Here is a 14,430-nt window from a genome sequence, read left to right as displayed (position 1 = left end):
CCTCTCTGTCTCTCCTCCTCTCTGTATATATGACTTTGTAATAAAAATAAATCTTTAAAAAAATAAATAAAAATATGGATACATTGGGCCCGGCGCGATAGCGTAGTGGTTAAAGTCCTTGCCTTGCACGCCCAGGATCCCACATGGGCGCCGGTTCTAATCCCGGAAGCCCCACTTCCCATCCAGCTCCCTGCTTGTAACCTGGGAAAACAGTAGAGGGCAGCCCAACGCTTTGGGACCCTGCACCCACGTGGGAGACGTGGAAGAAGTTCCTGGCTCTGGCTTCGGATTGGCTCAGCTCCAGCAGTTGCAGCCGCTTGGGGAGTGAATCATCAGACAGATGATCTTCCTCTGTCTCTTCTCTCTGTGTATCTGACTTCGCAATACAAATAAGTAAATCTTTAAAAATATGTATGAATGCATTGGGGAGTGGTGCGGTGGTATAGCAAGCTAATCCTGTAGCTCGCAGTGCCAGTATCCCATATGGGTGTCAGTTCTTGTCTCAGCAGCTCGAATTCTGATGCAGCAGAGGATGGCCCAAGCCCTTGGGACTCTGCACACATGTGGAATACCTGGAGGTAACTCCTAGCTCTGAGCTGTAGCGGTAACAGCCATTTGAAGAAATGAACTAGCGAATGGAAGACCTTCTGTCTCTCCTTCTCTCTGTAAAATCTACTTTTCAAATAAAAATAAACTTTTCAAAAATATATGTAGGCATGTATTTATGTACATATCTGAAATGCATAGTAACTGAGACAAGGAAAAACAGAAAAAGATCTTGTACCTGCTGCTGCTTCACTCTTTTAAATGGCTGCAGCCGGGGCCTGGCACGGTGACCTAGTGGCTAAAGTCCTTGCCTTGAATGTGCCAGGATCCCATATGGTCACCGGTTCTAATCTAGGCAGCTCCACTTTCCATCCAGCTTCCTGCTTGTGGCCTTGGGAGGACAGCCCAAAGCCTTGGGACCCTGCACCTGCATGGGAGACCTGGAGGAAGTTCCTGGCTCCTGGCTTCAGATTGGCTCAGCACTGGCTGTTGCAGCCACTTGGGAAGTGAATCATCGGATGGAAGATCTTCCTCTCTGTCTCTCCTCCTCTCTGTGTATGTGACTTTCCAATAAAAATAAATAAATCTTTAAAAAGAAATAAATGCCTGCACCTGGAACTCATTCTGGTCTCCCACGTGAGTGGTGGAGACCCAAACACTTGAGTCATTATCCGCTGCCCTCCCACGTGCGTCAGTAGGGAGGGAACTGGCTCAGAAGCCAAGACACTGAAATATGGATTGTCACTACATAATATCATAATAATGTCTATAAATCTATAGGACATGTCCTAAATCTTCACGCCATAGTAAACAATTGTAGGAGCTGGTACCACGGCTCCTTCAAGTGCCCACATCCTGTATGGGAGCTGGTTCAAGTCCTGGCTGTTTTGCTTCAATTCCAGCTCCCTACTTATTGCCTAAGAAGGCATTGGAGGATGACCCAAACTCTTCGGACTCTGCGTATACATGGAAAACTCAGAAGAGGTTCCAGACTGTTGGCTTCGGATTGGCTCAGCTCTGGCCATTTGGGGAGTGAGCCAGTGAGTGGAAGATCTCTCCTTCTCTGTAAATCTGCCTTTCCAATAAAAGTAATTCTTTTACCCTGCCCAATAAATACACTTTGAAAATTGTTAACACCGTGGTAGTCTAAATATGGATGAGCCTTGTGGAGTAGCCAGGAGGTTGAGAAGCTTACCTTTAATACTGAAGATTCTGGTGAGTTCAGAGGAAAAGGGTGAAGACAGACAACCCAGCAGAGAGGCTTGCCCAGTCCGAGTGATGATGGGAATTCTGACCAAGGTGATGAAAGCCGTTAGAGGGATTCAATTCCAGATTGATTTTGAAGATGAGAGATCAGGCCGGGGGCATGGGAAGCACTGGGGAGTCACGACTGATCCCTGGGGCTTCCAGCCTGAGCAGTTGCAAGGATGGCTTCCCTACCTATGGACAACATTAAGAGCAGGTGGGGGTCAAGCGCAGGAGTCGGGTTTTAATGCTGTTACAGGTGAGATGCTTGTCGGAGAATTCCAATCAGAGAGGAAATAGTGGATGGCTGGGTCTGACATTTAGAGGCGCTAGGGAGGTCAGCCTTGGAGAGCGGGTTTGGGGTTGCTTGAGAGGTGATAACCAAAGCCATGGCTGGGGCTGAGTTCTTTTGGGACAACCTGATTGTCTTCAATTGAGAGTAACTGAGGCAGGATCTGGACTCTCACAGGGAAGGCGAAGGGCATTTGGGTTGACAAGGAAGTGTGTATATAGCCTAGTGGTTAAATGCTCACCTTGTATACGCCGGGGTCCCTTACGGGCGCCGGTTCTGGTCCTGGATGCTCCACTTCCCGTCTGGTTTTCTGCTCTTGGCCTAGGAAAGCAGCAGAGGACGGCCCAAAGCCTTAGGACTCTGCACCTATGTAGGAGACCCAGAAGAGGTTCCTGGCTCCTTGGCTTTGGATCAGCTCTGCTCTGACTGTTGTGGACATTTGGGGAGTGAGCCAACAGATGGAAGACCTGCCTTTCCAATAAAAAATATTTTATTCTTTTTTTATAAAGATTTATTGTATTCATATTGGAAAGTCAGACATACAGAGAGGAGGAGAGACAGAAAGGAAGATCTTTCATCCATTGATTCACTCCCCAAGCAGCCACAACGGCTGGAGCTGAGCCTATCTGAAGCCAGGAGCCCCTTCCAGGTCTCCCATGTGGGTGCAGGGTCTCAAGACTTTGGGCCGTCCTCAACTGCTTTCCCAGGCCCCAAGCAGGGAGCTTGATGGAAAGCAGGGCTGCCAGGATTAGAACCGGCACACATGTGGGATCCTGGCGCGTGCAAAGCATGGTCCCTAGCTGCCAGGCTACCACTCTGGGCCCTTTTTTCTTTCTGTTTTTTTTCAAGTAATTTTTTAAAAAAGATTTATTTTCCTTACAAAGTCAGATATACAGAGAGGAGGAGAGACAGAAAGAAAGACCCCCACTCCCCAAATAGCCTCAATGGTTGGGCTTGGACCAGGCTGAAGCCAAAAGCCAGGAAATCCTGGGTGGCAGGGGCCCAAACACTTGAACCATCTTCCACTGTTTTTCCAGTTGCGTTAACAGGAAGCTGGATCAGAAGTGGAATAGCTGGTATTCAACCTGGTGCTCATAGGGGGAGGCCAGCATTGGAAGCAGTGGCTTAACTTGCTGTGCCACAACACTGGCCTTTTATTTTCAAAAGCTCTGTTGCTGGGTAGGCATTTGGCTCAGTGGTCAAATGTCACTTGGGATGCCTGCATCCCATATCGTAGTGCTTGGATATCAATCTTGGCTCTGCTCGAAATTCCAGATTCCTGCTAATGCAGGCTCTGGCAGGCAGCAGGAGACAGCCAAAGTGATCGGGTTCCTGCCACACACACTTGCAACACCTGAATTGCATCCCAGCTCTTCCTCCGTCTCCTGCCCCAGATCGGCCCCAGCCATTTTAGGCAATTTGGAGAAGGAACCAGTGGACAGGACCTCTCTCTTTTCTCTGTCTCTCTTGCTATCTTAAAAAGCACACATTAAGGGCCCAGCACAGTAGCCTAGCAGCTGAAAGTCCTCGCCTTGCATGTGCCAGGATCCCGTATGGACACTGGTTTGTGTCCTGTTGGTCCTGCTTTCCATCCAGTTCTCTGCTGGTAGCTTGGGAAAGCAGTTGAGGATGGCTCAAAGCTCTGGGACCCTGCACCCACGTGGGAGACTTGGAAAAAGTTCCTGGCTCCTGGATTCAGATCGGCACAGCTCCGGCTGTTGTGGCTGCTTGGGGAGTGAATCATCAGACAGAAGATATTCCTCTCTGCCTCCTCCTCTCTGTATATCTGAGTTTCCAATAAAAAAAAAAGTGAATCTTTAAAAACATATTTTTAAAAGCCCACAGTAAAGTACCTGGGTTCAATACACAGCACTACAGCTTCTGATTCCAGGTTAAGCTACCATAGACCCTGGGAGACAGCATGACAGTTCAAGTAACCTGTATTCCTGGCACACATGTGGAAGACCTGGGCTGAGTTCTGAAAACCTGGCCTTGGGCTGTTCCAGCCAGGTCCGCCACTCCAGCCGAACCCAAAGCATTTCAGGCATCTAAAGAATGAGTCAGCGGACGGGGGCATTGGTGTCTGTATTTCCACCTCTCAAAACAAAATAAAAGATTTTTAAAAATTATTTTCTTTGGGACGCAGCGCTGTAGTGTAGTGGCTAAAGTCCTAAACCTTGTACTTGCCAGGATCCCATATGGGTGTCAGTTTGTACTCTGGCAGCCCCACTTCCCATCCAGCTCCCTGCTTGTGGCCTGGGAAAGCAGTCGGGGACAGCCCAAAGCCTTGGGACCCTGCACCTGCATGGGAGACTTGGAAGAGGCTCCTGGCTTCAGATAGGTTCAGCTCTGGCCGTGGGGTGTGAACCAGTAGACGGAAGAGCTCTCTCTCTCTCTCTCTCTCTCCTCTCTGTAAAATCTGCCTTTACAATAAAAATCATTGATTCTTACTGGAAAGGCAGATCAGATTTAGAGAGAGGAAAGACAGAAAGACAGAAAGTTCACTCCCTCAAAAGGTTGCAACGGGCAGAGCTGAACCAGTCTAGCGCCAGGAGCCAGGAACTTCTTCCAGGTCTCCCACGCCAGTGCAGGGTCCCAAGACCTTAAGCCATCTTCTACTGCTTTCTCAGGCCACGAGAAGGGAGCTGGATGGGAAGTGGAGCTGCCTGGTTTAGAACTGGCGCCCATATGGGATCCCGGCATGTTCAGCTTGAGGACTTCAGCCACTAGGCCACTGCACTGGGCCCAAAATAAATATTTTAAAAAGGACTTGTGCATGTATAGTCATAGCAGCTGTATTCATAATAGCCAAAATCTGGTACCAATCCAAATGTCCAAGGGCATGAATAAATTATGGTACATTCATAAAATAAAATACAATTCAGGCATGAGGAGTAATAACCGACACAAAGATCAACATGGGAAAGTGGCATTGTGATATACCAGGCAATGCTGCCAGCCATGATATGGACCTCCCATATCAGCTGTGGTTTTTTGTCCCAGCTGCTCCTCTTCTGATCCAGCTTCTGATAATGGATCAGGAAAAGCAGTGGAAATTGAATCAAATCCTTGGGTCTCCGGCACCAATATACAGAGACCCAAAAGAAGCTACTGGCTCGGGGCTCCTATCTGGCCCAATCCTGTCCATTTTGGCCATTTAGGGTGTGGACCAGCAGATGGAAGCTCTCTCATTCTCTCGGTCTCTCTGTTTCAGACAAGTGTCTTTAAAAAACGAAAGATCAACATGGATGACACGAATCTTACAAACACGGTGAATAAGAGAAACCAGCACAAAAATAAAAAAATGGTGGTGTTTGCATGGAACCTACACGTCCAGCTACTGTACGATGGCATGCGTATCAAGTTGCACATCAGACAGAACACACTGATGTGACAGAGCAAGTTTAAGTTAGGAGGGTGTTATCCACTGGAAAGGGTTGCAAGGTAGTTTTCTGGAATGATGAAAGGATTGTTTTAAAGATTTATTTTTAATTTTTATTGAAAAGTCAGATATGCAGAGAGGAGGAGAAACAGAGAGGAAGATCTTCTGTTCATTCATTCACTCCCCAAGTGGCCACAAGGGCTGGAGCTGCCCCAATCCAAAGCCAGGAGCCCAGATCCTCTTCCGGGTCTCCCACGCGGGTGCAGGGTCCCAAGGCTCTGGGCCGTCCTCCACTGCTTTCCCGGGCCACAAGCAGGGAGCTGGAAGGGAAGTGGAGCTGCTGGGATTAGAACATAAGGACTTTAGTCTCTAGGCTACCGTACTGAGCCCAAAGACAGGATTCTTGATTGAGTGCTGGTCAAAAAGGTTTTAAGGTGAAAAAGGAGAGGGGATCGGAGAATCCAACAAGCTGTATATATAACTAAAACTTATCCTGTGGCGCTGGCACCTAGGTATAGCAGGTAAGTTTCTGTCAATGGCGCCAGCATCCGATATGGGCTCTGGTTCATGTCCTTGTGTCTTATCTTTGATCTAGCTCCCTGCTTGTGGCCTGGGAAAGCAGTCAAGGACGGCCCAAAGCTTTGGGACCCTGCACCCGCGTGGGAGACCCGGAAGAGTTCCTTGCTTCAGATAGGCCCAGCTTCAGCCGTTGTGGCTGCTTGGGGAGTGAATCCATGAATGGAAGATCTTCCCCTCTGTCTCTCCTCCTCTCTGTATATCTGCCTTTCCAATAAAAATAAACAAATATATTTTTAAAAAATCTACCTTTCTAGGGCCCAGCACAATGGCTCAACTGGCTAATCCTCCTTCTGTAATCACCACCATCCCATACGGGTACTAGTTCGTGTCCTGGCTACTTCAGTGCCCATTCAGCTCTCTGGTAATGGCCTGGGAAAGCAGCAAAGGATGGCTCAAGTCCTTGGGACCCTGCACTCACATGGGAGACCCAGAAGCTCCTGGCTTCAGACCAGTTCAGTTGTGGGCATTGCGGCCATTTGTGGAGTGAACTATCGATGGGAGATCACTCTCTTATCTGTTATTTCTCAAATAAAAATAAGAAATACATTTTTATACTCAAAAAACTGTCTTTTATCACATGTTGGGGAAAGACCACCAAAACAATTTTCAAGAAGAAATGGTCATCTCTCATATCCAAATGGTGTTAGTTCCATAGCTCCCCATGAATACCAAAATTCGCATATGTTCAAGTCCCCTATCTAAAATGGGGAGTATTTGCACAGAACGTAAGCACATCCTCCACTGTATTTTACTCTAAAAATTTATTTGAAAGGCAGAGTGATGGTGGATGGAAGGGAGACAGATATTCCTACACCACAGCACCTACCAGTCCCACAGCTGTTTCTTTTTTTAAGATTTATTTTATTATTTTTATTAGAAAGGCGGATATACAGAGAAGAGAGATAGAGAGGAAGATCTTCCGTCCAATGATTCACTCCCCAAGTGACCGCAACGGCCAATGCTATGCCGATCCAAAGCCAGGAACCTCTTCCGGGTCTCCCACGCGGGTGCAGGGTCCCAAAGCTTTGGGCCGTCCTCGACTGCTTTCCCGGGCCACAGGCAGGGAGCTGGAAGGGAAGTGGGGCCGCCAGGATTAGAACCGGCGCCCATATGGGATCCAGGGCGTACAAGGCGAGGACCTTAACCACTGCGCCGGGCCCGAGTCCTACAACTGTTGAAAGACACCTTTTCATTTATTTTGGGCTAAATGTTTAGGAGTAGAATTTCTGGGTCATGGGTGTGTGTGTGTGTGTGTGTGTGTGTGTTGAACTCCATAGGAAACAGACAGTTTTTCAGGGGTGGTACCATTTTCTACTACCATCAGTAAGATATGAAGGTTCCGAAGGCTCCTTGTTGTAAGATTATGGGAGTGGCATGTGGGGCAGTGTCTTGCAGGTTGTCTCTTTTGTTGTCTATTTCCTCTCGTTTCTCTTCACTGGGCAACACTCCCACACAGATCAGCACCATCCCACTCTAGGACTCCCCAGCTTAACTCCACTTCCCACAACTGTCGCAAGGTCATGTCACAACATATAATTAACAGGGTGGGGTGGATGCTCCTAACCCTCATCCTATAAGCATGGATATGTGGGTTCCTGGTCCCATCTCACAGGCCAGCCCACTGAGTTCTGGAAAAGGGCAGCCAGAACAACACTTGCTTGGGGAATCACAGCCTGCAGAGCAGAGGATGTGGCATGGGATTGTGGCAATCTCTGTGGGTGATGGGCATGTGAAGTGATGGAAATGATCCCCCAACCGACCCCGGGGGGCATATTCCTGGGACCTGGGGTTTGCAGCTGGTCCTTTCCTCTCTCCCCTTCCAGTCATCAGCCTGTCCTTGGAATGACTGGCACCTGAATACTTGTTTTCTTTATGGAAATGCTGAGGATGCCATCCCCGGACCCGGGCATAGTCTCCCACATGGGTGGCAGGGCCCAAGTACTTGGGCCATCTGCAGCCTCGCAGCAGACACCTGAGCAGGAAGCTTGACAGAAAGCAGAGGAGGGCTTCCTCTTAGGTGTTCTGATATGGAAAGCTGACTCCCAAAGTGGCAGATGAACCCACAGTGCCAAACGTCCTCCCTGTCCATCTGTCTGTGCCCATGGTTCTGTAGAAACTACAGTGACGTGAGTGAGGGTATGAGAAAGAAGAGCCACAGGATGCAGACTTTTCAAGTTTTATTACAAAAAGGACATGATCCCAGCCCACTTTTCCAACAAAAGTCACCAACTCCAAGTTTGATTTGGTCAGGGCTGCTCTGGCTGGGGGATAGGCTGGTATATGGAAGCAGGGTCTCCCTCTGACCATTCAACATTTCGTTACCCCCCAGCCAAGGATGGAAATTCAATAACATGATAAGTTGCTCTTGCAGTGGCTCACTGGGCCTCATTGAAGCGGGTCACCATTGTCTTGTGCAGTGTCTCCTTATAGGACTCTGTGGAAGTGACTCCGTAGGAGCTGCCCCGGGCACCCAAGCCAGAGCCCCGCACCCGTGTTTGGGCCTGCGGGAGGGAGGGAGATAGACTGTCAGGCTGATGAGGGGATGCAATGGGAGGGTCTGAGGGACAGCGATGGATGGGAGCACTGGAAACTCACCTCAATGGGTGTTACGATGCCCTGCTTCTTGCGGCCCAGGCCGCTGCCCTCTTTCCAGCCCATGGCCTGCAGCATTCGGCTGCCAATATTGTCACTGCCCAGGCCATCTCGAGTGGGCTGCTCAAAGTCCCTGAGGGGCAGAGGGCAGAGCTTGAGCAGCTGGTGGATCAGCCACAGGCCCCCTCCCCCTGGCCCTGGCACTCACACGGAGGCTGCTGCTATGCCACCATACTTCCTCCTCTTGGGCTCCGGAGGCTCAGGGATGCCATACTTCTCTCTACGTTCGGCTGCGCGGTCCCGGTACTTCATTTGCTGAAAGTGTGTGGGTGTGAGAGTGCTGTGCAGCTGCACACTGTTTCTTAGGAAACATAGGCATGGTGGAGGGGAACTCTCATGGGTATCTGAGCAATAGGTCCCACAGATCAAGACACCATGGATGCCAGTGGTGGGGCTGGGCAGGAAAGGAGCTTCCCAGGGACAGATGAGATGGCTGATGCAGTCAAGCCATCCCACCTGGCTAAGGAATTTGGAATATTAGCCGCCCAAAGACTCGGGAATTGGAAAAGGACAGAGGAGATGGGAGCCCAGGAGTGGGTCATGCCTCACCTCCATGTCCGTCTTCTCTAGTGCTTCCAGCTCATTTTCTGACAAATGGGCCCGTCGATGAATCTCAAGGTTTTGCTGTGAAGGGGACAAGGACGAGGGATGAAGCAGCCGGGCCGGGCAGGGCCATTTGCCAGGTGCCAGGTGCCCTGTCCAGCCTTCCCTCAGTCACCTTGTGGAGTCCAGAGAGCTGCTGGTGCCGGATAAGTGCCTCTTTGCTGGGGAACTGGCGCCGGCAGAGCAGACAGGCCAGCTTCTGCCAGTCTGTGAGCTTCTCCTCCCGCTCAGGGCCTGCACCACGCTCCTGTTCCTCTTCACTGTCACTTTCCCCGCTGTAGGCTGCCACTAGCCCTCGTGGTGGGCTCTGTGGAAGGAAGGTGAGGGTGGGCGGTACAGCCTGGGCAAGGCACAATTCCCTGCCCCTAGCTACCCAGGGAACTCACTGGGCGGTCGTCACTGGCCAGCTTTGGGAGATCCATGCTCGTGTGCTGTCTCTCGGCAAGTGCTCCCTGAGGGTGGGGAACAGACAAGGAGGGTCTTCGCAAGGGGCCCGGGGGAAAGGCAGTACCACAGGGCAGTACCACAGGGCAGTACCACAGGGCAGGGCTGCGGCTCACCTTCTTCTCCAGGATGGCGTAGCCAGCATCTGCAGTAGCTGATTCCCGCCTTTCGTCATCTCGCAGGGAGCTGATGGGCTGGAAGCTGTTTTTGAAGTTTTCCTTTTGCTTGTTCAGACTGCGAGCCCAACGTTCCATGTCCTTGGCAATCTGGGTGTGAAGGGAGGGGTTAGGCTGGTATATGGAAGGAGGGCCTCTGACCACCCAGCAGTGGTCCACAGTTCTTGCGGAAGCCTCACAGCCTGGGCCCAGCTAGCAGCAAGCCTTCCTGCTCTAAATCAGCACAAGGGGTTGCCCCTAGCTCTGAGCTCCTGATCAGGCTCCTCTCACACAGCATGGCAGTTTCATCAACTATCAGCGCTTCCCCCCCCCCCGAATTTCTTCACTTTCCTGTCATCAGCTGCCAACTGTCAGGTCCCTATTGGTGCCTCAAGGTGCTGACACTGTCCTGTGTGCTGACACTGCGTGACACAGTGGCACCTTCTGCATTGTCCTAGGTGCTCCCCATAACATTTGGACACTACCAGGTTAGCGAGGGAGCACTCAGTGCTTGCTCCTAAATGCTGTCCCCTTCGCCCCTCATCAGCCCCTTCCTCTAAGCCAGACCCTGCAGCTGCCCATCCAAAGACACAGCAAGTCCTCTTTGTCGGTGCTCACCTGCTGTGCTGTCTTGGTCTTGTGCTTTTCCTTCTTCTCTTTGCCCTCCTTTGAGGGCGCCCCCGTCTCCTTATGCCCATCGGCGGACTGCTCCAGGGCAGGAACGTAGGTCCGCCTCTCCCCATCCCAGTACAGGTACTGCTGGCTCTGAGCATTGTAGTAATACTGTGGAGGCAGATGGGGCGAGACAGAAGTCCTCAGCAAGGAGGGACCTGAGGTGCCAGGTGCCCACCCCGTCCCCTCCCCAGGCTGCTGCATCACCTGGGAGTTGGGGTCATAGTAGAGGCCGGTCTGGGGGTCATAGTAGTAGCCAGATGTCTCATCGTACTGGTAGGTGGAGACGTCAGGCACAGCTTGGGGAAAGGGGAGAGGAGAGAGGGGAAGATAAGAGAGAGGATGGTCACACTCTCTTCAGGTTTGCTGATAACTCCCAGCCCTGCCCACACGCTGCAGCTACTCACGGTACTGGCTGTAGGACTCCTGGGTAGTGGGGCTGGTGGCTGGCGGGAGGGTAGAGCTGGGATGGTTAGGGCTCTGGAGCTCGGTCTTGAGTACAGCGGGTGACATGATGGTGTAGGACTGCTCGGGGGGGAGGGGAGGGCAGACAGGGGAAACACAGCTCAATCCCTGCCAACACCTCTCCTACCCAACTGCTTTCCTGGCATATCCCGCAGCCCACTCACTTGGCTGTTGGCAACGGCCCCCTGGCTGCTGCTGGCATCGGCTGATTGTGGGTAGAGGCCAGGGGTGGCACCAGCCTGGGCACGGGAGAAAGCCTGCAGTGACATGGAGTCTGCCCCAGGTTCCAGGGAGGCCTCAGGACCTGGAAGAGCACAGGGAGACAGGACACCCAAGAATGGGTGTGTGTGTGTGTGTGTGTCCAGATCTCATGCCCACTGGCACCTACCATGATGAGCTCAGAGGGAGATCCTGGGGCTTACCTGCTCCAGATGGGTCTCCTTTGGTTCCACTGATGCCAGGGCCCTTGGTGCCCTTGAGATAGCCATGGGCATAGAGGTTGGACTCTGTGCCCTGGCTGCCGCCATAGCCCTCATCCTGTTGATAGTAGCTGTAGTCGACCGGTGGTTCCTCAGGGGTGGCCCAGGCACCCTCCCCACCCTGGGAGGCCTGAGGGGCAGGTGGGAGGGGCTCATTAGAACAGGAAGGGCACAGGAGGTGGGGGTGGGGAGCCTGCAAGAAGCCAGCTGTCCCACACATAGAGCCAGTGTTTCTACCCGATCTTACAACAGGCAGCCTTAAGATAACTGGCTGCAAGAGAATAGGGCAGCAGCCCAAAGAAGAAAAAAAACCTTCAACTCCAAGCATGCCCAAGTGTTTCCAAGGGCTGCTACTGCTGTGAGCAGTACAAGTGTTGAGTGTCACAACAAGGAAGATACCATTCTCCAGTGTATTCTTTTTCTCCTAATTTCTTCACCTACTTACAAATTACTTTTTATTCAGAAACACTGATACACACACACACACATACATACATATACATGTATCAATATAAAATATGCAATCCATTGTATGAACACAGGACAAAAAGAATATATACACATACGAAAAACCCCACCCAGTAGAACACAGCAGCACCCAGGGCTGTGCTAGAAGTGAAAGCCTGGGAGAGGACTGGGAAGGAATTGCGGTGAGGAAAGAGGAGAAGGAAGCAGGGTCTAGAGAGCTGGGAGCAAGGTAAAAGGAACCCACACCAGCCAGTTTGAGTGTTTTGCATCCGCCGACAGCAAGCCAGCCTTTCAGTTGGAACAGGGGGTACAGTAAAGTTGAGAACACCTAAGTGGTAGGATGCTGAGGGACCAGGGATCTGAGTACCTGTGAGATGGCCCACTGGGCCGCAGCAATGGCAGTGCTGGCCACAGAGGCGGCATTGATGCGACTGCCTTCGTTAGAGGCCATGTCCCTGGGGAGGACAGTGGAGACTGGAAGTTAAGATGGGCGGCTCCACTTAGCTGGGGCAAGCTGGGACAGGGCACAGGTGGGGCCCTGACCTCTTAGAACCCTTGGCAAATTCCACATTGATGGTCTTGCCGTCGATGGTGAGTGGTGGGTGCAGGGCCTGCAGGATCTGCAGCAGCTGAGCAGCCTCCTGTGTGGGTGGAGAGGAGGCAGGGACAGAAGGGTCAGGCCCGGGGAGGCCCCCGGCTCCATTGCCCCATTTCCAGGCTTGGGGCCACGGTGGGGGGTGGGGGAGGGATCCCTCCTCCCCACCCCCGGGGGCCGGGACCCTGGCTGCCCGGCCCCCCACTGTGCCGCCCTCACCACGATGGTGGAGAGCTGGATAAAAGCGAAGCCTCGGTTCAGCTGGGTTTGCTTGTCCTTGATGACACGCACGTTGGAGGAAGACAGCACCGCATAAGGTGCTAGGGCTCCCAGGATGGAGTCCATAGTGCTATGTGGGTTCAGGTTACGCAAAATGATGGCTGTGGGAAGAGGTTCAGCATTAGAGGGCATCCCTGGCACTCTGCTTCAGCCCCCTATCAGCACCTCGCCTGCTGTGCCTTGTCCTCTGGTCTCAGTGCTTGCTGCATCCCCCGGGGTAAACACTGTCCATCAAGGTCCCCACTTGGTCCGAGGTCAGCTGCTGAAGATCCTCCCAAAACCTTCCCAAGGCCATGTAGGACCATCAACCCCCACCCTGCTCATCTGATATCACAGGCCTGTTGTCACTCCTTCCCTACCACGTAAAGGCCAGCAGAGGACCCACGTTCTGCTCACTACCGTTTCTCTGGTCTTGATGGGTCCAACCCTGACAGCCTGGGACATGGAGAAAGAAGGGCAGAACAACTGACTCACTGTCATTGGCATTCTCTGAGCTTGGCTCGGAGCCTTGGGACAGGGCTTGGGAGGCCAGCACTCCCTGGGCCTGGTAGGGTTGCGGCAGGGGGAGCAGGCCTTGGCTCAGCTCTCGTCCGCCCAGTGGTAGCGTCTGCTGATCCAGCCTGGTGCCAAGGGGTAACTTCTGCTCTGCCTCTGTTGGGGGAGGGAAGACATGGGCTGGTGACAAATGGGGAGGCTGCATGGCTCCCCTTCCTCCTCATACCAACCCCCAATCACTGGTCCCTCACCCTTCTACTCACCCCACGTCCTGGGGAGTGGGGAAGGTAGACGGACCTCACCTGACTTGGGCACACCACATTTGAAGCACTTTTCTCGGCGTTTGAAGTTCTGCACACCACACTGTGAGGCACAGGCCAGGCTGTCAGAGGGGGGCTGGGCTTCCCAAACTGCACCCTCCAACCTTGAATCCAGAGATTTCCCGCAGGGACCCCAATAGCATCCCAAGATGGGCCTAGAGCTAAGGGCACCAGGAGCCTTTTGGAGCATGCTCAAACCTGTGACTGTCCTTGCCATGTCTCAAAATTGCCCTCAATGCCATTCAGCAGCAATCGCTGTCTCCTCAGGGTTAGCACTCAGTCCCTTGGACAAGTTTCTCCTGCTGCAACTCCTTTCTCTGCTCAGAAACCTTCAATGTTTCCTAAGGCTTGTCACCCTCACTTCTCTTCTATATCCAAGACTAGCTTCCACCACTTTTGACAAACTTGCCTGGGCTATTTCAGCACCCAGAGGCTCCCCAGCATCTATCCCAGTCTACCCCTGTGCCACAGTCAGGCATTAAGTGCCGTTTTTGTGCCAGTCTCTACCCCATGTGGACAGAGCACGCTCTCTCCATCATGACCAAAGAGTAGCAATAAAGAGGGGGCAGATTAGTCTTCACGGACTGCCAGAGAACAGGGTGACAAGGGGTACAGGTGGTTCACCCAGGGACAGTCAGGGAAGGTTGCACAGAGCAGGAATGTGTAATCTAGATGCCCACAAGTTCTAGTTTGCCTGGGAAGAGATTCCTGCCAGAAGGAACAATGCATTTGGCAAAGGTGGTGTAGCGGGGGAAGAGA

General features: G+C 52.1%; 1 protein-coding gene across 7 annotated transcripts in view; it reads right to left on the bottom strand.

Moving 5' to 3' along the window:
• Positions 1-8,204: 8,204 nt before the first annotated feature.
• Positions 8,205-14,430, bottom strand: part of LOC121166722 (RNA-binding protein 10) — a 35,568-nt gene continuing 29,342 nt past the window's right edge. For 4 of the 7 annotated variants that reach the window (XM_040995975.1, XM_040995978.1, XM_040995979.1 and 1 more), the window contains 17 exons: positions 13,654-13,714; positions 13,331-13,507; positions 12,797-12,957; positions 12,526-12,623; positions 12,350-12,437; positions 11,458-11,644; positions 11,200-11,339; positions 10,978-11,095; positions 10,778-10,869; positions 10,517-10,681; positions 9,860-10,009; positions 9,686-9,751; positions 9,415-9,606; positions 9,246-9,320; positions 8,845-8,951; positions 8,640-8,769; positions 8,205-8,545 (listed from right to left, as the gene is read on the bottom strand). In XM_040995975.1, the coding sequence (XP_040851909.1) occupies positions 8,420-8,545; positions 8,640-8,769; positions 8,845-8,951; positions 9,246-9,320; positions 9,415-9,606; positions 9,686-9,751; positions 9,860-10,009; positions 10,517-10,681; positions 10,778-10,869; positions 10,978-11,095; positions 11,200-11,339; positions 11,458-11,644; positions 12,350-12,437; positions 12,526-12,623; positions 12,797-12,957; positions 13,331-13,507; positions 13,654-13,714 (2,133 nt within the window). In that variant the 3' untranslated portion in view covers positions 8,205-8,419. The remainder of the gene's footprint in view (positions 8,546-8,639; positions 8,770-8,844; positions 8,952-9,245; positions 9,321-9,414; positions 9,607-9,685; positions 9,752-9,859; positions 10,010-10,516; positions 10,682-10,777; positions 10,870-10,977; positions 11,096-11,199; positions 11,340-11,457; positions 11,645-12,349; positions 12,438-12,525; positions 12,624-12,796; positions 12,958-13,330; positions 13,508-13,653; positions 13,715-14,430) is intronic. The other 3 variants (XM_040995976.1, XM_040995980.1, XM_040995977.1) reach the window with 2 other exon arrangements.

The sequence above is a fragment of the Ochotona curzoniae genome, unplaced genomic scaffold (assembly GCF_017591425.1).
Source record: "Ochotona curzoniae isolate NIBS_2020 unplaced genomic scaffold, NIBS_Ocur_1.0 patch216, whole genome shotgun sequence".
NCBI lineage: Eukaryota > Metazoa > Chordata > Mammalia > Lagomorpha > Ochotonidae > Ochotona > Ochotona curzoniae.
This window is presented reverse-complemented; position numbering and strand designations above follow the sequence as displayed.